Source organism: Gadus morhua, chromosome 20, assembly GCF_902167405.1.
Source record: "Gadus morhua chromosome 20, gadMor3.0, whole genome shotgun sequence".
Classification (NCBI taxonomy): Eukaryota; Metazoa; Chordata; class Actinopteri; order Gadiformes; family Gadidae; genus Gadus; species Gadus morhua.
This window is the reverse complement of record NC_044067.1, coordinates 10,157,727-10,181,022: the sequence shown is the minus strand read 5'-3', so window position 1 is coordinate 10,181,022 and position 23,296 is coordinate 10,157,727. Positions and strand designations below refer to the sequence as shown.

Here is a 23,296-nt window from a genome sequence, read left to right as displayed (position 1 = left end):
GTGTGTGGCTGCAACTTCATCAAGGCCGATAGTTGTTGTGCTTATATGTTGCGTGTGGGTGTGTCTAAAGCCCCGTTCATGTCTGTGCGGGCCGCTCAGCCACGTGGGGGTTTGTGTTAGTCCTGTATCAACTCGACTGTTTGTGTAACTTTGGGAGAAAGAGAGAGAGAGAGAGAGAGAGAGAGAGAGAGAGAGAGAGAGAGAGAGAGAGAGAGAGAGAGAGAGAGAGAGAGAGAGAGAGAGAGAGAGAGAGAGAGAGAGAGAGAGAGAGAGAGAGAGAGACAGAGAGACAGAGAGACAGAGAGAGAGAGAGGTCAGACTCTGGGCAAGGCAACGTAGAGACCACGGTGACTGGCAGGCTTTGTGGTGCTGAATGAAGTTTCCCCCCCGACCCAAAGACCCGCAGCTGTCGGGGCGGTGGAGCCCCGTGGGGGGAGGGGGGAATCAGATTAATGTAATGGTGTGACATTGGAAAGGCTAACGGTGTGGTCGTTTGATCACAACAGATGGCCGCCAGGGACATTTTCCCTCCTCTCTGGGGGACACAGAGGGTAAAGTAGGGGGAAACCGCTGCACGCTAGCAAACGGCTTAATTAGCTGCACACTATACGGCTACATGAGCTTCATGCTATACAGTTGAGCTGCATAAGCAGCATGCTATATTTACAGCTAAATTAGCACACGAGTGGTAACCGCAAACTATGTGGTGGTGGTGTAAGTGTTTAGCAAGTCTGGTGTATACTTAGCAGCTAGACGGGTTAAGTGTATAATGAGAAGACGTTGAGGTTGGCCACAGATTGAATTGTTGGCCAGTGAGATTATTATGGCCTGCATCAGCATTTTTGGTAGGGTAGGATATTAAATTGTTTTCTTATATAAATATGTATTTATAATTAAACATAGAACCTTATTTTAAGAATACTATTTAAAAAATAATACTGCCAATAACTTGTCTAAAGACTAGTTATTTGTTTAATATGCTGACTTCTGTTTGTTCATTGGAATACAAGAGTTGAAGACCATTATAGCATATTATTGTAGACACATTCAAACACTTAACAAAAACATGTTTGGTTTCGGCTGCCCAAACTTTAGCCAGAAGTTAGAAAAGGGTATTAGGTAAGTTTCCTTTCAAGGGTATTTGCACTTGAAAACCCCTCTGATGATCATCAGTCTCGACATAATGCCTGACTCAGTAATGTGAATTTGTGAATTAGTCAGGTGATGTAGTATTTGAAACCTCCTAGGAGGCCCTCAGAAAACCCCATCTCACATTATTTTTTGGAATGAAAGTCAAACTTAAAAGATGTCGTACTTTTAGTGCTATGCATTTCTTTTACAGTGATTGTGAGTCTTGAGATTGTACTTAAATAAATATTTTGATCATTATTCAAAAAGCACAGTCTGCTAAACTCTTCTTCTGTTGCCTGGATGGGCAGAGCGCCAGATGACTTGGTTCTGAGTATTTTGTTCTCATGTCACTTCCTGTTACAGCCACTCCGTTTCCCGGGGGCTTCAAGTGTTTTACCTGTGAAGACGCACCTGACAACTACGAGTGCAACCGCTGGGCACCAGACCTGTACTGTCCCCGAGGTAAACACACACACACACACACACACACACACACACACACACACACACACACACACACACACACACACACACACACACACACACACACACACACACACACACGCACAAACCCCTTTCCCCACATGAGCGTCACTGACAACCAAAGTTATTTTATGTTTTATGTTAAGTAAAATAATAAAATCGTATTATCAGTTGCCTCCCTAAATGTGTATACATATTTCCCTTCTTCCTCATCTCCTAAAAGCGTCAGCATCAGTTTATGAACCTAGCTGCTCTCCCTCCACAGAGGTTGTAAATCAATGGGTTTGTTTGTTCTCTGGTGACCTCAGGGGCGCTGCAATATAAGACATATATTCAACTCTGGACATCTTTAGCTCATAAATAGTTGCCATAGGATAAAACGTACCTACCACCGACAAGACTACCTTGACCGTAGACGGTCAGATTTATAGTTGTCCTTTTTTTAACGACAAGGTAATTCTTTGACCGTGCTCATAAAAGAACACATTCTTTGTTTTAGAAAGGAAAAAAAACACTGGGTGAGATGGAGGGCTTGCTTGACCGAAAACCCTGTGGAATGTTCTCTCTGTAATACACCCTCGACGCCATGTCCCTCAGGTTTTTGCCTGGTTGTTCATTGAGATTCAATGGCCGATCTCATGAGCGTATCTTTGATAGTACACGGCGCAGTGTAGATCTGGCTAACTGAATGTGGTGACGTTGTTCTTTCGACAGAGGCACGGTACTGCTACTCCCGCCACAGGATGGACATCGAGGGGGACAGCGTGTCGGTGACGAAGCGCTGCGTGGCCCTGGAGGACTGTCTCTCCACGGGGTGCACGGGTACCGACCATGAAGGAAACAAGGTGAGGGAGAGCGAGGGAGAAATGGAGAGACACATTTGTTGTAGAATTTCCCATCTTGGCAGGCAAATAAATTCCGAATGAACAAATAAACCACTTAATGTGTTATTATGTTATAAAACCAAAACATCTAACCAGACATTCAACATGGTAACCAGAAATTAGGGAGATATTCAGATATCGAGATGATAAGATAAGACAACCCTTGTATTTGAGCAATAAACACAATGTCTTTGTTCACCGTCCTTTCAAATAAAGGCAAGCCATGTGTGTACAACGAACCCTTACATCTATTGACTGACAGTATATAAGTCAATAGATGTAAGGGTTTATGCCTTATGGGCCCTTCCCTACACTGAAAAATGCCACATCGAATGAAAATCAATGCATCTTTCTTTAGAGCATAAACCTTTCGGTTTATGCTGTTTTTAAACCCCCGAAAATCCATCCGGGTCTCCTTCAGCACCACTTAACTGGGCTGTTAAGGTAATCCGGAGATGGTCCAAAGTACTCGCTCGAGATAACATGAAGGGGCTGAGGCTTTAATAGGTCTTTCTCCCGAGCCACCGTCGCAGTAATCCCCCCGTTGAGAGATCTAGTGTCTTCACTGCATGTGCGGCTTGCCCCCACTGACACCAGGAAGTCACCAGGAAGAATGCGTAAAACAGACAAAAGGAGCTTATGGAGCCAGGTTTATTATGATGAGCTGAGGGGCCTTGATCACTGACTCACCCCTATTCTCTACCTACACTCAGACTTAAATACTTACTGTTACTTTGTTGGGAGAGTGACTCCCAGTAATCCCAGACGGCAAAATGTAAGCCCAAAATAAGCAACCACGCTCATTCCTTTTAACACCCCGTGACATGTTTTATCAGGAGTTGCAGTCGGTCATGATACTCAAAACAAGATAAAGTGCGTTATTCCGGACCTCTTCATTGTGTCTGACGGTTGTGTTGGTGTCTTTATTGTCGTCCAGGTGTGCACAGCCTGCTGTGAGGGCAACATCTGCAATATCCCCCTACCTTGGAACGAGACAGAAGCCATCTTCTCGTACACCTCCCCACTCAGTGGCTCGGCGGGACTTTCTAGAAGCTATGCACTGACGTTCTGTCCACCCCTACTGGCCTTCCTCCTCTCTAATTGGCTTGAATGAAAGAAAGGTGTTTGGAGTAATACTGGATGTGAAGATCAGAAGCCGGAGTAACAGGGCTGTGAATTGATGGCTTTTCCGGCTGGTTTATGAGAAACAAAATTCAAGAGAATATGTTTGTTTGCCTCAAAAGAACTCGAGAAACGGGGCAAGCTTTGGATTTGGAGAAGGCTTTCAAGTCGATTGGGCAGTTAGCATGCACCGAGGATCTCACTCTTAAAAAGCGCTGGAATTATTCGCCATGGAACTTGAAGGATTATAAAAAAAGACAAACCATTGAAACAGGACTGTAGGCCATCAGGCAGTGACTGACAGGGGAACTGGTAGACCTGAAGAAATTAGCACACAACCAGTTGAGACTTGTCAGTTTGAAGTTCTCTGAGCTGAAGAGTGAAGAGAAAAACATTGACCTAGTGAAGGTCTGGATCTGTGTCTGGTATTCACGTTGTTGAGTCGATGTTACACTTGTGCGTCTGTTGTCGATATCCCCGATGTCTGTTGAAAACGTATGTAAATATACATAGTATTTATTTTTATATCAGCCATGGTTTTTTTGTTAAAGTATGTATATCTGTTTTTATGTATCGGTAGCTTATACTATGAATATGATCACGACTGTCTGAGTCATGCCGAAAGGAATTCCATGAGAAAAAAAAAATCACATTATTTCACAAGACATCATTTTCATATTTCCAAGTTAGATAACTAATCTATTAATCATGAATAAGGACATATTTCTGCAGGTCAAGGCAAGGTAATTGCAATTAGACAAATAACACAAATATGACAAAAGGTTAAACTTTTACTTTGAATGAATATTTTTACAATTATCTGGTTATTCGAAATAACATGTCCTAGCCTTTGCAATAAATTTAGTTGAGAAAATAATTAAGATATAACTAAATACTTAATCTGTATTTTAGTGTGGTACATAATACAAACTATGTCCGTTAAAATCAAAGACTTTTTTTTTTTTCCTGGAAATTATTTCCTGAAATACTTAAACCTTGATTCACCCATTTTTGTGATGTGTTGGAACTTAATATTTGTAGGGAAAAACTCCCCGAAAAGTTTAAAAGGAAGTTGCCAAACTATTTTAGGGCCACACTTTTCCAGCCACAGAAACTACATCGAAACGTTCCATAGAGTAGTTCCTCCGCCTACACCATGCCATATAAAATGATCGACTGTTTATCCCTTTGCTATATTATCACAAAGAAAAAAGAGTAACAACCTCAATTATGTAATGAGGGTCAAAAGACCAGTAGTTAGACTCTTAAGCGGTCTATTGTTTTACGCTCCGGTGCCAACGTGCTCTTGTGATGTATGTGTTGTCTTTGGTGGGCTCTGTCACTGGTTCTTTGGCAGCATCAGCGAGCCGGGGGAGGAAAGCGCAGCGTTTGCAAACACAGTGTTATTGTTCTCAAGCCTTGGTTTGTTAGGCTGGCGGCCTGCGAGCAGGTCACTTCCTCTCACTCTCGCTTTTCTCTCTGTCCGTCAACCGTTTGTCTGTCTGGCTGTTTTCTCCTTACCGTGCCATTTTTCTTACAAGCAACCCCGTAAAGAGGTAGACATTGGGATTCACTAGTCGGATTACCCAGACCCAAAGCTTCTTTAGTTTTTCTTAACAGTATACAAACTAACTCTCCTCAGCAGTTTTGAATGTGTTTTGTAGAGTAGTTCAAGGGCTAGCATATTTTGCACCTTTTTTATCTGTTCAGGCAAAGTTGGTTTGAAATAAAAGTAACATGAGGCTACTGAAGTGTAATCTGATAGCCAAAACATCTTTCACCTGTTGCCTTCCCTGATGCTAGCATACTTTACACACACACACACACACACACACACACACACACACACACACACACACACACACACACACACACACACACACACACAATACGTGCATGAAGTTCTATGTTATCTCACTGAAAATAAGACAATTGCATGCCAGTTTTTGTGTCAAGGTAAATGTGGATTTGTAGGTCAATAAGCGCATTTCAATGTACATAATGTAAATCTTAACTTGAAATTCTTTAAAAACCTGTTAAAACAGGAACACAGTGTATGCCTATTATTTATGCTTATTTCCCCCTTTCCCAAAACATTACATGTGCTAATAAAATTCCACGCTTAAATAAAAGCTAGAAAAAAAAAGAAGCAATTTGTGAGCTATTTAAATGACTGTTCCGTCATGATTCTCCATTTGTGTTCCATTTGTTGCATTTTCCCCCCCGCTTCAAGCAGAGTTTCCACCCAACAGGCCAGCGAGTGCACCATGTTATTCTACCATATTGACCTTTTCGGGTATTCATAGTTATCAGTGCCATGGTGACTCCGGAGATAAGCTCCCTGTCTGAATTCCACACGCACTTTAACACAGTTACTGAGATAAAACATTTTGGTGGTCTGCCGTACTAAGTTCACCCACACAATGTCCCCATCATGAAGGAAGAAAAATAGTTGTTATGGCGATCCTCAGTGAAGGCACAACATCCTGTGAGACTGGAGCCATAGAGACGCAGACTGATGTCTAATGTGTGTCCCCGTGTGTGCAGACCCATGTTTATGGAGTTGAACTCACACGTGGAATAAAATGAATACGATTTGGTTATAGTAGGCACCGATTTAACTATTCCATGCTAGAAGAAACACATTCAAAGTACTGTATTTAGTCACAGTATTTTAATGTTCTTATCCACATTCCAATGAATAAACCATTTCCTACTGGAACAACTTACGTGGATGCCACTTCACTTCTACCCACCCCAGAAGCGTCCGTAGCTTTAACAGGATAAGACCGGTGCGTGTCACAATATCCAGGATAATGATAGTCTATCCCCAGCAAGAAAACACATCACACCGTAGGATTAGCCGAGACAACAATGTCACAGTGCTCATTTTGTAACGACAGGGCCATGAAGAATGAGCAGCCTTCACATGCTGAGGGTCCTCCTGAACACCCCAGCGACACAGAAGGGTCTGGAATCAGTCTGTACAAAAAGAAATACACCCAAAACAATTGCATCATGGTGTATTGAGTTTTATGGACACTAAGGTAAAGTTACATTTATTTTAAATTATTTTTCTTCAAGACTTGGCGGGACTGGTCGTTTTTATTGTGTTTGTGTGTGTCAATGTTAATGCTGCACCTGTGCAGTATGTTAAGTGGAAGCCGTTGAAGTGGACTGTCCGGGGCAATGTGTCCCCACAGAGTTTGTAGTTAAAAACACTGCAAAGCCTCAAAGTAGGAAAGGTCAGGAGTTCTAGAGTTGCAAAGGCCACAAAAATAATAATAAAAAATAATAAATGAAAAAATTAGTCAGCAGAACCAGAGAATTACAGCGGCCAAGATAAACTTGGGAGGACTGGTGGCTACATAAACAGACAGATACTAATGCATAATATGAATAAACATCATTCTCGTTGTGTACACAAAAAAAGAGGATAAGGGTTACTGTATCTTTATTTGTAGTAAATCTAAGTTCTATGTTAAATGTTGAGGGAAGATTAGAAGCAAAATTTCACAGGGTTTTGAAGTATTTGGAAGTATAATACTGTGCAGTAAGGAGGAATCGTCCAAGCTGCCATATAATTTAAACATAGCATATGAAAAAACCTTCACTAAAACCTACACTAAATTAGATAATTTACAAGAAACACCTTTTCTGAGTTTGCAATGTTCGTCTCATAGTTCAGAAGTGCAGGATGTCTCTTTAAATGGTTCATGAACGTAGCTACAACTATGCCTCATAAATGAGCAATGCTTTGAGAGAAACTATCCCGGGTTTAAGCCGTAACTCAGAACCCCCTGTGTGTCGCGTCGGGGTGCAACGTTGCAACCCGACGCTGGTTAAATGGATCTCCCAGAGCTCAGAGGTCACTTCTGCCATTCCTTTTGTCCGACTCGTGACACAGGTGGACACTGGAGAAAACAGAGTTGACCCTGCATTTCAGTATTGCTGTGTGTCTATGTTTGTTTTCAAGCTCCAGGCAGTTTTCTTAACTTTGAAATATAAGACCAATATGAGAGAGAGAGAGAGAGAGAGAGAGAGAGAGAGAGAGAGAGAGAGAGAGAGAGAGAGAGAGAGAGAGAGAGAGAGAGAGAGAGAGAGAGAGAGAGAGAGAGAGAGAGAGAGAGAGAGAGAGAGAGAGAGGCTAAAAACCTCCTCCTTCACCATCTCCTCTTTCTGAATCAGACTAAAACGCCATCAGCTTTCCCAGGCTTTCTTGCCTCAAGTGTAATGTCTAATCTCCTTTCCAAGGCAGGGATAAGCTTTCCTGGAAGACCTCAGGACCCGGGATGGTGCTTGTTTAAAAAAGCGACCCCTTGTGTAACCGTGTTCGGCCCCTGAGCCACAAGCTCTCCAACTCCACCACCCTCAATCTCGTCAATGTTTTATTTTGGTGACATTTCAAACAACTGTCATTTATTTAACGTTTTCAGTCAGGTAGTCTAAAATTCTTGTGTCATTATCATAATTTTGTCTTGTTTGTTTCTAGCGAGGAATCTTTTGTGACGGCTGCAGTAAAAAAGTGAAAGACAATTATGGTTCAAATGGAATGCTATAACATGCCACATAATATATAATGCTATAACAAACCACTTAGTAAGCTGCTTTTGTAGATAACAAATAGCTAGCTAAAGGTGGTTCAGAAGGGTTTTTGATGCTTGCAGCCGGAAACTAGATTTACAAATGTTTTGTGATTCAGACTTTGTGTTTTCACTTTGGAAACAGTTAACATCAAGTAAGTAGTAACACTTGAAGACTCGTACAAAGTGCTCCTTTAATCCTGTTTCAGGAGCAGGCGTCTTCTCGTCTACTTTCACTGTAAATGCTCAACTTCAAAAGAATGACTCCCATTGTAGGAGTGCATGGCGGAATATCTTGTTCACTCGGGGCCATCCATGCTGAGATTTTAATTACACCCGACGGTGGATGGAAACAACTGTAGACCTCCGACCTTGCCCCACCACACTAACCCCCCCCCCCCCCCCCCCCCAACCCCGACCCCCCACCACCACCACCCCTCCGGCCCAACCTTTTCCCTGCTCCTTCATCTCACGGCTTAATCAGAAGAATTTCAATAAAGCCCAATTTCCTCGTTTCGGCTGATTCCTTTTTAGTTGTTGAAACAGTGATACAATTAAGCCATTGCACCTGGGGAGGCCCCCCGCCGCCAGCGGCAGGACAATAAAGTGGGTGCACAGCCGTGACGAGGGGTTCCTTCGGTAGGGTGGCCTGTTGATTCATGGTGCAGGCTGACTGGGGGAGTGTGACGGGAAAGGGGAAAGGGTAGATTGCGTAGGGTGGTGGTGCAGGTCGGTGGTGGAGGTGATTGGGGCTGGGAGGGGTGTCTCTGTCTGAGTCTGATACACACACTCACACACATGCACACGCACACCCGTGTTATCTCCATGGAATGTCAGAGGAAAGGGATTGGAGACCATGTGGGGGGGGGAACGGGCGAGGTGAGCTTACATGGGCCAGCCATTGTGAGCAGACCGTGCATATGTGAGCAGATATGGGCTGACCCCATAGTAAGGGCAAGGTGCATGTGTGCATGCCTGTGTGTGTGAGTGTGTGTGCGTGTGTGTTTGTGTTTGTGTGTGTGAGAGAGAGAGAGAGAGAGAGAGAGAGAGAGAGAGAGAGGGCAGTTTTCTGCTCTTTATATTGAGTTAAATTAATGTTTCTGTACTTTGATGCAAAGTATGAAAAGGTCAGTTATATGGTCTGTGATATCAATAAGGTTGCGGTGCTGTTTGCTCATGATTCGCGGAGAGTCATTATGACTTTGATCTACAGAGCTTAACGTCATAAAGACTGATGTATTACTCGCAAGTACTTAATACCTATAATTGATGTACAACAAATCTAGCTTAGCGGTAACAGCATGCCTCTTGAAGAAAACTAATGTTTTTACACTCTATTTCCTTGGTATGATGTTGTTGCCGTGTCCTGTAAACGAGTTATAAATAGCCCCGAACAACGTCTGCTACAGTCATTCTAAACTGTTACTCTTGAATTATCAAAGGCCTCAGTCAAGCCTAAAAGCCGCAGTTTACAGCCATATTTTCAAATCCCTCTTCAGCAGCTAGTGATAACAAAATGACAGCCAATCCGACAGTTTCCACTACAGAACCCACAACAGCAAACTAAACGACTTTAAAGCTAAACAAAGTTGTGTGTGGGTATGTCAACAATATGCGAAGGGGGCTATGGAGCATTATTATGATTGATGTTCATACAGGAAGTGCTGGGATGAAACCCTGAGACCTGACCTGACCCCTGGGATACACCGGTCACAATCAGCGTTTATCAAATGGCTACGTCACCGTGGGAACCGGGGCTAAAGGAGTCGGTGTCAGCGTAGCCTGAACGCAGGATAGGAAACACATCATCGGGACAAGGGGTTTCCTCAACAGGAAGACTGTGCGCTCGTGGGATGGACAACGCCCGAGAACGTCTCGAAACATTGATGGCCCCTCTGTTGTGGAGAACTGCTCCCTGAAGTGAATCTTGTTGAGGTGGATCATGGGAGGGTATGATAAGGCAGATGATAAGGCAGAAGGACTGAGGGGACAGACGCAGCAGGCTTGTTTCTGTCGTGACTAATGCGCTTCCTCCTTGGGCGAGGGAAAGCAAGGTGTTTTTCTGTAGGGCAAATGTTGCCCTACAGATTTTATCTTCAACTGTGTCCCGTTGAAAGCGTTTCAAGAAATCTTGGCTTCAAAGATGGTGTCTGACATAAAGTACAATAAAAAGCCTGTATGGATCCCAAAATATAGTCTCTACAGCCCAGGGATCCCAAGCTCAGGGGAGCCCTCGAGAAAAAGACTCATTGTTTTATCCTGTAAATGTGCTCCGGTGAATATAAAGTAAGCTTATTATTGTGTCTGGCTGGGTGTATTCATAGGAAGTTGTGTGTGTGCGCGTGCGCGCTTGTGTGTTTGTGTGTGTGTGTGTGTGTGTGTGTGTGTGTGTGTGTGTGTGTGTGTGTGTGTGTGTGTGTGTGTGTGTGTGTGTGTGTACATGTGTACTTGTTGAATGAAGGCCCCTGAGTGATCTCATGCTCAGGGGCCCGTGGACCTGAGATCCATCAACATTATGATGAGGCAGGTTTCCATTTCACCGCCAGTCTAATAACAGCACAACATAAAGACTGATCTGATATATCTTCATCTGGCCACTGCTGCTGACTTCCCTCTGGCCTGCTGTTTGTCGCCTTGGTGCTTGTCTAGCCAACAACACTATTGTGTGGCTCATTACAAATCCCGGGGCTAATCTGACTTTTAATTGAATGGAATTCCTGGTGTGAGGGGCTAACAGGATTAGCAGGGGGCCGTGGTCGAGCATGAACGGGGCACACAGCATGGTCAGCGCCGGGATTACACAACCGGCTACATTGTGTCTGAAACTTAAAAGTAGCCCTATGTGTGTGTGTGTGTGTGTGTGTGTGTGTGTGTGTGTGTGTGTGTGTGTGTGTGTGTGTGTGTGTGTGTGTGTGTGTGTGTGTGGATTAAGTGGGCCGACAGGCATGCGTGTTGTGGCATGCTGGTGCACATGCCACTGGTGTAATTTTGTTTGTTTATAGTGAACGCTTTGATTCAGAGAGGAAACAATTTTAAAAGAGCCTTAACGTGACCTTGCTCTTCATCAGCTGCTTGCTCTTCCAGAGTGGTTGAATTATTTTTGAAAAGGGTCAAAATACATACATACATACCATGGTTGGTATGTATAGAAGTCCAGGTGCATTCACACACATCATCACGATGAAATACTTGTACATGAGGTCTGCGATTTAAATGTATTTTTTTAAAGTGTATTTCATTAAATGTGTTGATGGGGACTGTCAGGCCATACAGTATCTTTACCAACTACAAGCACACTGATATGTGCCTCATATTGTGTGTCATTACAACATAGACTGAAAATAGGAAAGTGGAGAGTGAAGTGAATAAAATACGGTATCATGATGGCTTTTAGTTTAATCTAATACTTTCAAGAGTACTCTCCATAGTCATCTCTAGTCCTTTATCAAAATCGTTTGTCAACCTTGATTTTACACATAAAGGTTGGTTATTGTTTATAGATTCTAAACTATTATTATTATTATTATTTCAATATAAAACTTTTTCAAAGTTTTTTATGGCTATTGGCTATAATGAGAGTATACTCCTATTGGAACCTAATAGTGTGGTGCAATTTCAATAGAGGTCAGAGCGATTTCTTGTGGGCCTAATATTTTTTCCTCAAATATCCTCCTGAGCCAGAAATTAATAATTCATCCTTTATGCAAACGAACAACTCTGACCCAGATTTCAACCCCGATCAAATATGTATGGTGTTTAATCCACCCCCTGTACAGAATTACCACTTCTGAATAAATCCGCCCCAACCTTTATTTTCCATCTTCATCAGAGAGCCTGTGTTCCAATCTCAACCAACAGCCGTCCATCTCCCTTCCTTCCGTCTGCTTTGTGGCGGCACTGTTCCCCAAGAAACCCCCTCCTTCTACATCAGACCAGGGGTAAAGATAACAAAACACAATATTCGCTTTCGAAACCACCTCCATTTAATCTTCCCCAGACAGGAAACTTCCACCAAAAAACCCATGATAAGTTCATCCTTCTGTGATCGTAACAGCAAAACAGGGTTCCCTCCCAAACGTTAGGTCAGGTTAGGTAAATATACCCGGGGACAATAGGACCATAGGTAAGGAAACATGAAGAGCTTTGAACAAATGTTCCACAAAAAATCGAAACAAACAGCCAATACTGACGTCATTGCAATGCAAACTTTACAAAAAAAACTACAAATCTTTAATGTTTAAGAAAATATATTTTTCAAGTTTGAACGCCTGCCTTGGGCCATGGGTGTGCACATGAGTATGATAGTAGGCCTACTATTTAACCACTTAAAGTTTGTATTCAACAATAGATCATTGGGTGGATTGCTAAGATTTTGTTAAACCGCTACTTTGGGTCAATTCATTTTCCAACTGTAAATGTGATGAGTGGTGAGAAGATTTAAGAGCTTGAAACACAGAAAGCACAGAGTCCTTCCTGGCTTGATTTACAGCTATGGACTTCAACAGTTGTTTTCAGCAGATGCTAAGGGTGGGAGCGAGAGGGCGTCAGGTTTATTCCCAGACAATTAGATCCAGTTAAGGGTTATGTCAATCAGTGGTTGCTATTGCGTGACCTGCAAACGATGCGTCGACGCAAGCATCTCCTCAGCATCTCCTCAGACAGTCTGTTGTCTGCTCTTTGACCACTAGCACACGCACACAAACATATTTAATGCAACACTCCCCCTCCCCTATCTCTCTCGCTCCCTTGCGCTCTCTCTCAAACACACACGCAAGCACACTCACACGAACGCACGCCCCCAAGCACAGAGTAATGCCTTTATGCACCATAACATTCTCAACAGTATTTAGGTGTCTGATTGGTACAGGTTACCATCTAGTGCCAACAGACTACATGTTTCACCTGTGAATGAACGCCAGACAACGATAAACATACGTCCTGTCGTTTTCCCAGGACGAACAATGAAGCCAGCTCAACTGGGCCACTCCTCCCCCTCAATCATGCCAAAGACCCATGCATTATCATGTGTGCGATTCTCGTGTGCGAGTTCATTTCTTTAAGTGACCCTTGCATAGCTCTAATTAGAGGGTCAGAGGGTCTGTGGGCCCACAGCGTGTGGACTCCCGCTGGGAACACAGGAAGGAAGGGAGGGCCCCCTTCTGTCTGCCTAGACCTCCTCCTTGTTCAGCACGCAGCGTGTTCTGTGTACCTTGTTGCGCGTACCTTTTCAACTCCCGTTCAAGAGTGCACACATCCTGTTTGGTGCTGAATGACCTCATGTCTGGGCGATGTAGGGCTGCCGTCGCTTGTGGAGGGCTTTGGGCTTCTGCTCACACTTAAGTGCCGTCTTTATGCTCTTACTAATAAGTGGAAGCAGATGACGCGTTCATGTGATGTTTACCCCCATGTCAAGTCCTGGACGACTTGGCAGTAACATACCACGTTTTAAGTAGGGTTGTGATGAAGGGACAATGGAGTTTTTTAAATGCATTTTTTTTTGCAGCAAGGAATGTAATTTCACAGAAGAGTGCATGGCTTTGAGGCCATGCAATATTGTGGTTCAATATTTTTTATAATATTTTCTAGAGCGATCCGATTGGCTAAAAATAAGTTTTTTTCCGTCCCAAAAAATCCAGAACCCAGATGGATATTTTTTTATTTTTAAAGCTATCTGATTGGCAAAAGAATAAAGCTTTTTCAAGAAATCGTATAGGCTGAAAAAATATTTTTTTTCAAGTGATCCGATTGGCCAAAAAATATTTGATTAGAGCTAGATAGACTAAAAGATAATAGTTTTTTCAACTGATCTGATAGGTTAAAACTAGAGCTGTCAAGCGATTAAAATATTTAATCGTGATTAATCGCATTAATGTCATAGTTAACTCTAATTAATCGCGATTAATCGCAAATTATTTTTCTATGCTAAATATCCCTTGATTTTTTTGTCCCATAATTCTTCTCATTTTAATTCTCTTATCAACATGGTGAAGTGCATCGGCTTGCCTTGTGCAAATGATTTTTTATTGATAACAACATTGGCATATACACTGATCAAAACAGGACGATACAAAAAAAGAGCCTATAGTGCAATTAAACGACTGCTTTGAACAAATGTCATTTGAACATAGCAGTCAGGCTACTGCTTCTTTGTTTTGAGCCAAAGAAAAAAAAAAAAAAAAAAGTTTTTTTTTTTTTTTTTTATTAAATAATTGCGTTAATCGCGCGATAAAAAAATAACGCCGTTAAATTTGGTTTGCGTTAACGCCGTTAATAACGCGTTTAACTGACAGCTCTAGTTAAAACGTATTTTTTTTAACCATTTAATTGTATAAAGAAATAATATTTTTCAGAACCTTTGGCAACCTTTTGCCATCAGATTGGGTAAAAAATATATTTTTTTCATGTGACCCAAATGAAAAGAAAAAAATTAAAGAGTGATCCGATTGGCAAAAAAAAAAAATTGATTCATGCTATCTGATAGGTGAAGAATAGGGTTATTTTGACTGATCTGATGGGCTAAAAAAAAATTACTTGATAGAGCTATTGATTTGTTGAGAAAACTTTATTTTTCACCCTTTTAGTGGGAACTGATTGGCTAAAAATTTAATTTTTTCAACCGATCTGATTGGCTAAAAAATAGCTTTTTCGACTGATCTGTTGGGCTAAAAATACAATATTTTTATAGCGGTATGATTGGCAAAAAAAGTATTTTTTCGAGCCATCAGATTGGCTACAAAAAAGTATTTTTTCGAGGCCTCAGATTGGCCAAAAATATATTTTTATAAAGCAATCTAATTGGCAAAAAAAAAAAAAAAATCCTCAAGGTTTCTAATTGGATTAAAAAATATACTTTTTCGAGTGATTTGCTCATTTATTTTGAGGGATCTGATTGGCAAAGAAATTTGAAAAAATAAAAAATCGGATTGACAATTTTTTTTTTTTTCTACCAACTATCTGATTGGCAATTAAACACACTTTTTGGAGCGATCCTATTGGCACTTCGGATCACTAAAAAATATTTGGCTAATTGGCTAAAAAATATTAGTTTTTCGACTGATATGATTTGCTATTTTTTATTTATTTTTTAAGAGCAAACTGATTACTTTAAAAAAATAAAAAAACGCACGATCAGCCTTTAGCCACATAAATTGAGGTCCCCACACACAAACGGCTGATATATAACAATCATATTTCAAATTGATAAATAATTTTGGTGCCAGTGAAACAAGAAATACCATATCCGTCAGCTTAACATTGTGTTGCTATGTCAAATATTAATTATTGTTAGGCTCCGCCACGTCCGAAATGGTTCGCTTTCGTGTTAGCCACCTTAGGCTAGAGGGGATGGAATTCTCACACTCTAGCCTCAACGGTAATCAATGAGACCACATGAAAATATAACAAGCGGGTTTCAAATGAATCTGTTGATTCTGAAAAAAGTAGAAATTACATTGAAAATCTGTTTCGATATATTGGAAGATCAAAGTGTGGGAAACGGAAAGGGGGGGGGGGGGGGGTTGTAGTATTTTGCCTCGGTCCTCGGTATCAACAGTAGGGCTAGAACAGAGAGAAAAGACTACAACCACCCCCCCTTTCCGTTTCCGGTCCGGTTTCCGTTTCATTTATAAAATGCAGATTTACAAAATGCCAAATAAATCACGACAGAAACTGCATTTCCCTACAATACTTGATGAGGAACATCAACGAACACCGCCAACCACTCGATGAGTTTCACATTTCTGTTAACAAAGGTTGAGGGGTGATTGTGAATGCCCATAGCCAGCCATTATGAGGCAGGCAGGGGTGATTCGAAATTAGCCAAATACTGGAGACAACACCAATAATCAAAATTTCGGTGTTAACCACTGTATTTCATCCTACACAAACCAGAAAGGGGGCTCAATGTTCAAAGTACCGGAATTGCCCTTTAACGGTTAAGAGAAAGAAAATTATGACATCATCCCATTTGTTATGCGCCGGCCTGACAGGTGTTGGATCAAAATCACCTTTACAATACAGGGACATGGTGAAGAGTTGAATGAGTACTTTTATTCTAATGTTAACAAAATACACCTGAACGCATTTATATTTTTACTCGTATTGATTAGATGAAAAAACGGTCTATATTTTCTATGTCACAAGCATTGCATCAAAGCTATTTCACAAAACTATCAAAACTGCCACTTTGATTTGATGTTTAATGAATGTAGATTTCTATGGCAGCCAGTCAAATTAATTCATCAGTTGTGTCAACACAGCGACTTGATAGTTAATGACAAGAATGGATAGCAAATGTTATATTCCAATATTAAAACCACAGGACTTATAATATCCAAATTCCTTCAATTTTAAAAGAAACAATACCAGCCACAAGGTAATACAATATTTTATTGCATTTCATGTTGGAACAAAGGGCTATAAGAATACTCTTATTTAAAAATAAACTTAATCTACACCCTTTTGTTTTACACCAGCACTGCTTTTACCATCCAACAAATAGACTAGACTAGACCCTACTTCAGTCTCGGTATGAGAGGCAACAAGAATAGATGGCGCTTGTGGAAGGTTGCTTCGAAAGCGAATCCACATGTGAAGCAAACAATGACGAGGTAATTTCAAGAAAACCAGCTCCCTTTTCAATTCAATAGTCACTCAACCTGTTGGGAGGGGAAGAAGCAGCTCAACGACCAACAGTCCGGAGGTAGACGGCACTTCAGTTTGGTAAATAAATATCAACGGATGTTCAAACTTCAAATGATTATTATCAAAATAAAGAATGTGCACGTGGGCAGAGTCAGTCACAGTCTTAATAATTATAATTAAATATGAGAGTTGTGGCGTGTATGGCAAGTTGGGATGTCCGGGGAACTGTATTGCTTAGCTTATTAACAAAATGTTGACATCCGGGCGACTTCAATTTTAGTTCATAATTGTTTTCATTATCTATATCTATCTTGGGGCCTAAATATATAGGGGGTGGTAACTCAATCAATCTCTTGATGAAAAATCCCACCAAAAAAATCAGAAGTCCACAAATGAACTTTATCCTCAGACAAGAGTCTTTTTATATATGTAATCTCCCCTCTCAGGAAAAGCATTCAGTTCCCCTGTAGCATCTTCATGACTGGGCTGTCGGCCGGTGCGTCTGTGAACATGGTCCCCACGAACACGTGCGTGCCCCACAGCGTGTGTCGGATCACCTTGCAGCAACCCAGGTCCTCGATCTGGAAGCCCAGGTGGCGGTAGCGCTCGTCCGTCTCAAAGAGTGTGTTGTTGGTGTACGAGCCGAAGAACTGGAGGGGGAGACAGTGCAGAGGTTAGAAAGGGAGAGTCCGGATTCCTCTGGACAAGTCCTGATTTCTCTTGACAACTTTGGACGACTGTAGAACAGGGTTGTGTGAATATTATGAATGTATCGCATCAACATCACATTTTTATTTATTTTTTTATAATCAGCTTTTATATTACAAATAACTTGTATGAGATTTAACCCGCAGTACATTTTTTTGCCTCAATAAAAAAAGAAAACAGCATCTTAAAATTGACGGTAATCTTTGATACAAAGCAATACTAAGCAAATATGCTTCATTTGTTTGGTCGGACCAACTACAAACTACTCAGGGATTCAACCGGATTCAGTCTTCTGTTTGAACCTGGCCAGCGGAGTATCACAAAATGGTCTTGTGAGGAAGGCTGTGGCTCTCATGGCTGTGCCGTCTTACCGCCAGGCCGGAGCAGGGGTCGATGAAGTCAGCCCAGTAGCCTGCCGTCTGCAGGGCATAGCAGATCTCTTTTGCTCCAGCAATGAACTAAAGAAACAAGGAGAACCGGGCAATGTTATGGGAACCTCCAGACTCAACATTAGTCTCTGCTTTCCATCCAATAAGAATTCTCAACTGAGCTTTGAGCGTGAGCTAATGCTTTTTTCCTGCACTCATTATTAATCTTTTTAATATATTTTCTGAATCCTACTTATCTGTAGAGTCTATAACAGAGCTGCACCAAACAACCCTTTCCACAGGACTTTGAACGGTTTCAAGGAACAAAAAACAAAAAAAGGCTATTTTACCAGGAACACAAAACCCACACACCAAAAACAAAAGCATTTTAAAGTGCTGGAACATAAGGGTACATTTTTCATTCATCCGAAAACGTTTAATAATTATGTTATTTTGTCAATATAGCGTGCTGGGCAAATGACATCCCGTTTCACACTGTGATGAACGTACGTCACAAGCCGATTAGAGTCTGGCTCAGGGCAGACCCTTATTCATTTGTTCGTTCAGTCTGATAGTTAATAGCCACTAGGCTGTTATTTGATGTCTACCGGCTTTTCAAAGTTCAATTCTTCGGCGGGAGCGCGAGCTAGCAATAACACAGCACAAGCTCCCATGATTATTCTTCAAGATTAGGCTATTCATGCACTGGGTTAACATGCATCCCATCGGCTCATAGCAAACAGTTCATTTCCATGCACTGCTTTTCCACATGCTGTTCTGAGCCGTTTGAAGGCTAAATGATGCAAATGAGGGCAGTCAAGGCGGGTCAGCCGTGCACTAGGACCGGTTCCCAGACCCAAGGCATGTTAAGCAGACGGTTAATAACGCCCTTCATCACAAACACGCACCGCACTGCTCTCACACACGCCTGTAATCTGCCTCTAATAGGCTGCACACACACGGGGAGACGCCGTACGCAAAAGGGAAGACATGCAAGACAATGTCAGCCGAATGTCCTACCTGAATCACCCGAGAGCCGGTTCATGTTTGTGCGCTTCGACTACTTCCATAGAATCTTGGCTCGCAGGACTCTTAACATGGTGTAGCTTATGGTTTATGACTATGAATATATATGGTTCTCATAGCAGGGTATCATGGTGAGAACTCATTCTCTCTCCAGAAAGCACATAATAGGAATGGCTTTGTCTATCAAAGTTGCTGCAATTTGAACTTTTTTTGGAGCATGAGGCAATGCATACATTGTGATGAGAAACCTGATCAGGTGACGATTCAAGCATGTTTTTTTACACTGCAGGGCTTTGACAGCTCCTGTTTAAGTCCAAACTGACATTTACTTCGTGCGACAAAGTTCTAGCGCCAAAGCGACCAAATCAAGATGAAGCAATTTGTCTCGAGAGAATGTGTCAAATTTATGAATGAGAAGAAACTTAACCGAATGTAGGTAGGTCTGTTAAATTAATCTCTAGGTTTAATACACATAAATCATGAGAGAACGCCGTACTAAACTCACCTTCTCAAGCATCTGTTCTCTCTCCTCGTCTACCTTCTCACTCCAGGAAGTCATGTCATTCTTGGTCTTCTGGGTAACCGTGACGACCATCATGCCGACGGTTGGTGCATCAGGGAACATGGAATGGAAATCTAGAAGTTAAATAGTAGAGAGATTAGAGTTGTGGTTTGCTTTGTTCTAATTTAGCTCCCCCTTGTGGACATACCTTGAATGTTAAACATGAGATAATGCTTCCATGGGCTTTTTAGGCCTGAATTAGACGCAAGCTCAACTACAGTTTCAATGTCTGAAAGATGTCTAATACAACAGTCCCTGGGCAAAACTGCTCATCTTGGACTGCTCCAGGTGCACTGGTCAGGCTGACCCTGATTGATTGTTACCTAACATTGCTGACAAAGTGGTCAATGTGAGGATGTGTGTGAAAATGGATGTACTGGTAATAGTATGGCGATAATACAATAAATGCATCAAATATAAATAGATCAATACAACTTCAATTAAATGTCCTCTATAAATGTTTTTGATTTTTTGTGTCAGTGTCAGTTTGTTGATCCCATCAAACATATCGTCTCACACGTGTCCCGTTGTGGAATGTCACGTTTAAGGTTCAGTGCTCCCAACAACAACCATAATGCTGAACAAAAAAAGTGTAACTGTTATGGATGAGTCGGTCGCGACCGATTCGTTCACAACGAACGAATCCCGAACGTGAACGACAAGAACTGCTTCCCCAAAACAAGAAGAACTGGTTCTTTGATTCTTTTTTTTTAACATTAAACAAAAATATGGTCACGTAAATAAAATATACAAACGAACAGAGCTTCGTCTCCCCGCGACTTATATTGATTGAGTCTACAACGTTCTCAAAAATTCAGCCAATGAGGGGTAGCAATGGTGTTGCCATGGCACCTGGGTAAACAAATGACAAGGCGGTACTGTCGAATATGCGCGCTTTCTCTGTCTGACGTATCTTGGGTCATACCATTCGACGTGGGGCCACTCACACCAAATGACGTAATCTGACGTAACGAACAAATCAAAACGAACGAATCAAACGATTCGTTATAGTGAACTGAACTGAAAGAACTAGTTCCCGGAAAACAATCATTTTGCCCATCCCTAGTAACTGTACCTTTCTTGAGCAGGTCGGGGCAGGACTGAATGGCACACTCTACGTTGGAGGTAGCAAAGTACTGCTCTGCTCTGTTTACCAACTGTGGTGAAACGGGGCTGTCACTCCCCTGAAACATACACAAACAACCAACAACATCAGAGGAAGAAGAACCTCGACATGTCCAGGAGGGAACAAAGGTAATCAAGTTAATTTGAAATAAACTAAATTAAGCTCAACTGGCTGTTTTAAATTGACATGTTGCATAAGAAGCAGGAAAAGAAACGTGGCAGAGGCAGGGGGAAGTTATTCAAAGTACAGTGTGGTTGATCTACTCTACCTACTGACTACTAATGACAAAGTAAATTATGAAACAAAGTTAAGTACAACTTTAATCAAACATTTTTAAACATGAATGATCAGTTTCGGGACAACAATGACGAGATTGAAGAACCATACATTGATGTCAAAAGTGTCCAACTAAGTCAAAAGTGTCCAACTAAGTCATCGCCTCGTGTCAGGCGAGGCGATGAGCCTTGAATCGATACTTCCAGACGAGCATACTCTACTTACGCAGAACTCTCCGACAAACTGGGCCAGTATGAACTCGTGCCGCTCACTGTTGGACGGCGCCGACAGGACGTCGGGGACGGTGCTGTGGACTGGGGTCTTCTTCTGGGCCGCCGTCCCCTCTATGTGGCAGTCGAACCCTGCGTTACCAGGCAGCTGGAAGCGCTGGTCCTGAGGAGCGAAGGGACCCATGGACTCATCCGGCCAAACCGTCCTGGGGCCTAGCATAGAACAGGAACGCACAATGATGGCACAGAAGAAGGACCATTACCCTCCCCTCTCCTAGTCCTCAATAGGGTTGATGTCAAGGACTGTCTTGGATGAAACATGATATAGATAAATAGATGGATATATCTATATAGATCAATATATAAGCTGCTTATTACGTCACGGATGGCAGTGGGTGCTCTTGTGGAAAATACAGATATCACAGTCATTAGTAAAGTAAGTGACGGAGAGGAAAATGGAACACAATAAGGATGATGTGTGACATATCCATCTCTTTGACTGGAGACAGGGCACCCACACGCACATTTGGGAAACTCCAAAATCCTATTTCATGTCCATCCAAGCAATGTCTTATCGCCACAGCTCTTCCAGAAGAGAACAGTGTGTGAGTGTGTGCGAGAGTGTTTACCCATATCAGGAGGGACGACCGCTACGTTTGGCTCATCGGAGCCAGAGGAACCAGCAGCAGAGAAGGCCCGGGACCCCGCGACGCGCACACGCCCCACCAGAACATGAAGCCCTGGAAGGTAGCTCACCAGCCTGGCTCTGTTGCGGAGCACCTGGGGGAGGGTAGCGAAAGCTTTAGTCCGCTCCATACGTATAAAAACGCAAAGTTGTATTTGAATTCACATTTAGGGCATTTAGCAGATGCTTTCATCCAAAGTGACTTAAAATAAGTACATGCGTCATTCCCCGTAGAAAACAAAGATTGCTAGGATACGATTCTACACGGTGCTTGAATGCGCTCTATTTTACCACAGGTTTATTATGTTTCCTCACGTTGCATCATTCCCTGCCTCACGCTTGTCACACAGATGGTTTCCTTTCTGATGACAATACCTAACATAATCCCTAATAATACATCATATGTAACGTTAGCCTATCATTATTAGTGAGTGACTTACAGTGGCCATTCTGGCGGGGTTGTCCCTCCGGTTATCCACTGGTGTTTTGATCTGTAACAACAGATGCAATGTTAAATGACCTTCGATTAACCATCGCTAGATAACTGGAATAGTCTCTTTGCAGGCTAGTGAAATTAAATACATGTTTAATGAGAGCAAACGAGTTCAACGTTTTGCCATGGACACGTCCATGGCAAAATGTTATTTTACAATGTTATGAAGTGCTAAGTACCCATTACGTTGTTGTTGCATCAGCCTTATACAATAGTTGCTATACGTTTCAAATTAACATCTTATATGCATACACATGTGTGTACATTTTTGATCGGTAGAGTAACGTTGGCGTTTGTGTAACATTAGAACATTGGAAAAGTGAAAAAGGTAAAGTGCAGACCAAATTGTTGGAATTAGAAAGGACCCAAACATACCTGCTAACCGATCCGAAAAGAGGTTATTGAAGGAAAATATTGAACGGAATATCATAGATTGATAGTTTCAAAGCATAGAATGAACTAGGTCGCAATCAGGTGGCTAACAACAGTGCATTCACCTTGTAGTGTTCTCCATATGCGCCATTTTTGAAGGGTGCCCTGAAAGGACAAACCATACGAAGCTCCGGAATTAGACTTCCAATAGTAATACTGTTTCAACCGGCACCGCTAGATGGCAATGTTGTACCAATTAGAAGTAGGACATTGCCTAAGGAGACATATTATGGCGTTTTCACAACAAGTAAACATAGTATTTGAGTTCCAGAAATCATGTTTTTGAAGCTGTTTGCTGGAAATAGCTTTTAGGAAAAAAAATCTCGCCTACCGCTATTCCCCTGTTTCAGTCCCTTCAGAATGCGCTGTTTCTGGTGTCTGTAGCTTTAATGCAAATGAGCTGCTGCCCATTGACAAATGAGCTGCCGGACTGAACCACAGCATGGAGGAGAAGGGATTGTTGCCATTTGTGGACTCCTGGAGCTCTATATCTATGTAATATAATATAATATAATATAATATAATATAATAATGATAATATTAT

The 23,296-nt window shown here is 41.9% G+C and overlaps 2 protein-coding genes across 3 annotated transcripts in view; one reads left to right on the top strand and one right to left on the bottom strand.

The window, feature by feature from the left end:
• lypd6 (LY6/PLAUR domain containing 6) overlaps positions 1–5,366 on the top strand; it is a 26,263-nt gene extending 20,897 nt beyond the window's left edge. The window contains exons 3-5 of the mRNA XM_030343946.1: positions 1,495–1,593; positions 2,329–2,459; positions 3,436–5,366. Of these exons, the coding sequence (XP_030199806.1) occupies positions 1,495–1,593; positions 2,329–2,459; positions 3,436–3,612 (407 nt within the window). The 3' untranslated portion in view covers positions 3,613–5,366. The remainder of the gene's footprint in view (positions 1–1,494; positions 1,594–2,328; positions 2,460–3,435) is intronic.
• An 11,205-nt stretch (positions 5,367–16,571) lies between these two features.
• Positions 16,572–22,889, bottom strand: mmadhcb (metabolism of cobalamin associated Db). Of its 2 annotated transcripts, none has more exons than XM_030343916.1 (8): positions 22,818–22,889; positions 22,268–22,318; positions 21,772–21,922; positions 21,138–21,355; positions 20,586–20,694; positions 19,454–19,584; positions 17,926–18,012; positions 16,572–17,496 (listed from the first exon to the last, which is right to left on the bottom strand). In XM_030343916.1, the coding sequence occupies exons 1-8, from the start codon at positions 22,872–22,874 to the stop codon at positions 17,302–17,304; spliced, it is 999 nt and encodes a 332-aa protein (XP_030199776.1). In that variant the 5' UTR covers positions 22,875–22,889; the 3' UTR covers positions 16,572–17,301. The 2 variants fall into 2 exon arrangements, with proteins under 2 accessions (XP_030199776.1, XP_030199777.1); XM_030343917.1 differs by having other exon boundaries at positions 17,244–17,496; positions 22,696–22,874.
• Between the last annotated feature and the right edge of the window lie 407 nt (positions 22,890–23,296).

What these genes read in the sequence shown, in the direction of transcription:
- mmadhcb (XM_030343916.1), bottom strand. Translation starts at nt 22,874, where the DNA reads ATGGTTTGTCCTTTCAGGGCACCCTTCAAAAATGGCGCATATGGAGAA. An exon ending in GGTCGTCCCTCCTGATATGG is followed by an intron (nt 21,356 to 21,771) that starts GTAAACACTCTC and finishes GTTCTATGCTAG; the next exon opens with GCCCCAGGACGGTTTGGCCG. An exon ending in AGTTTGTCGGAGAGTTCTGC is followed by an intron (nt 20,695 to 21,137) that starts GTAAGTAGAGTA and finishes TGTATGTTTCAG; the next exon opens with GGGAGTGACAGCCCCGTTTC.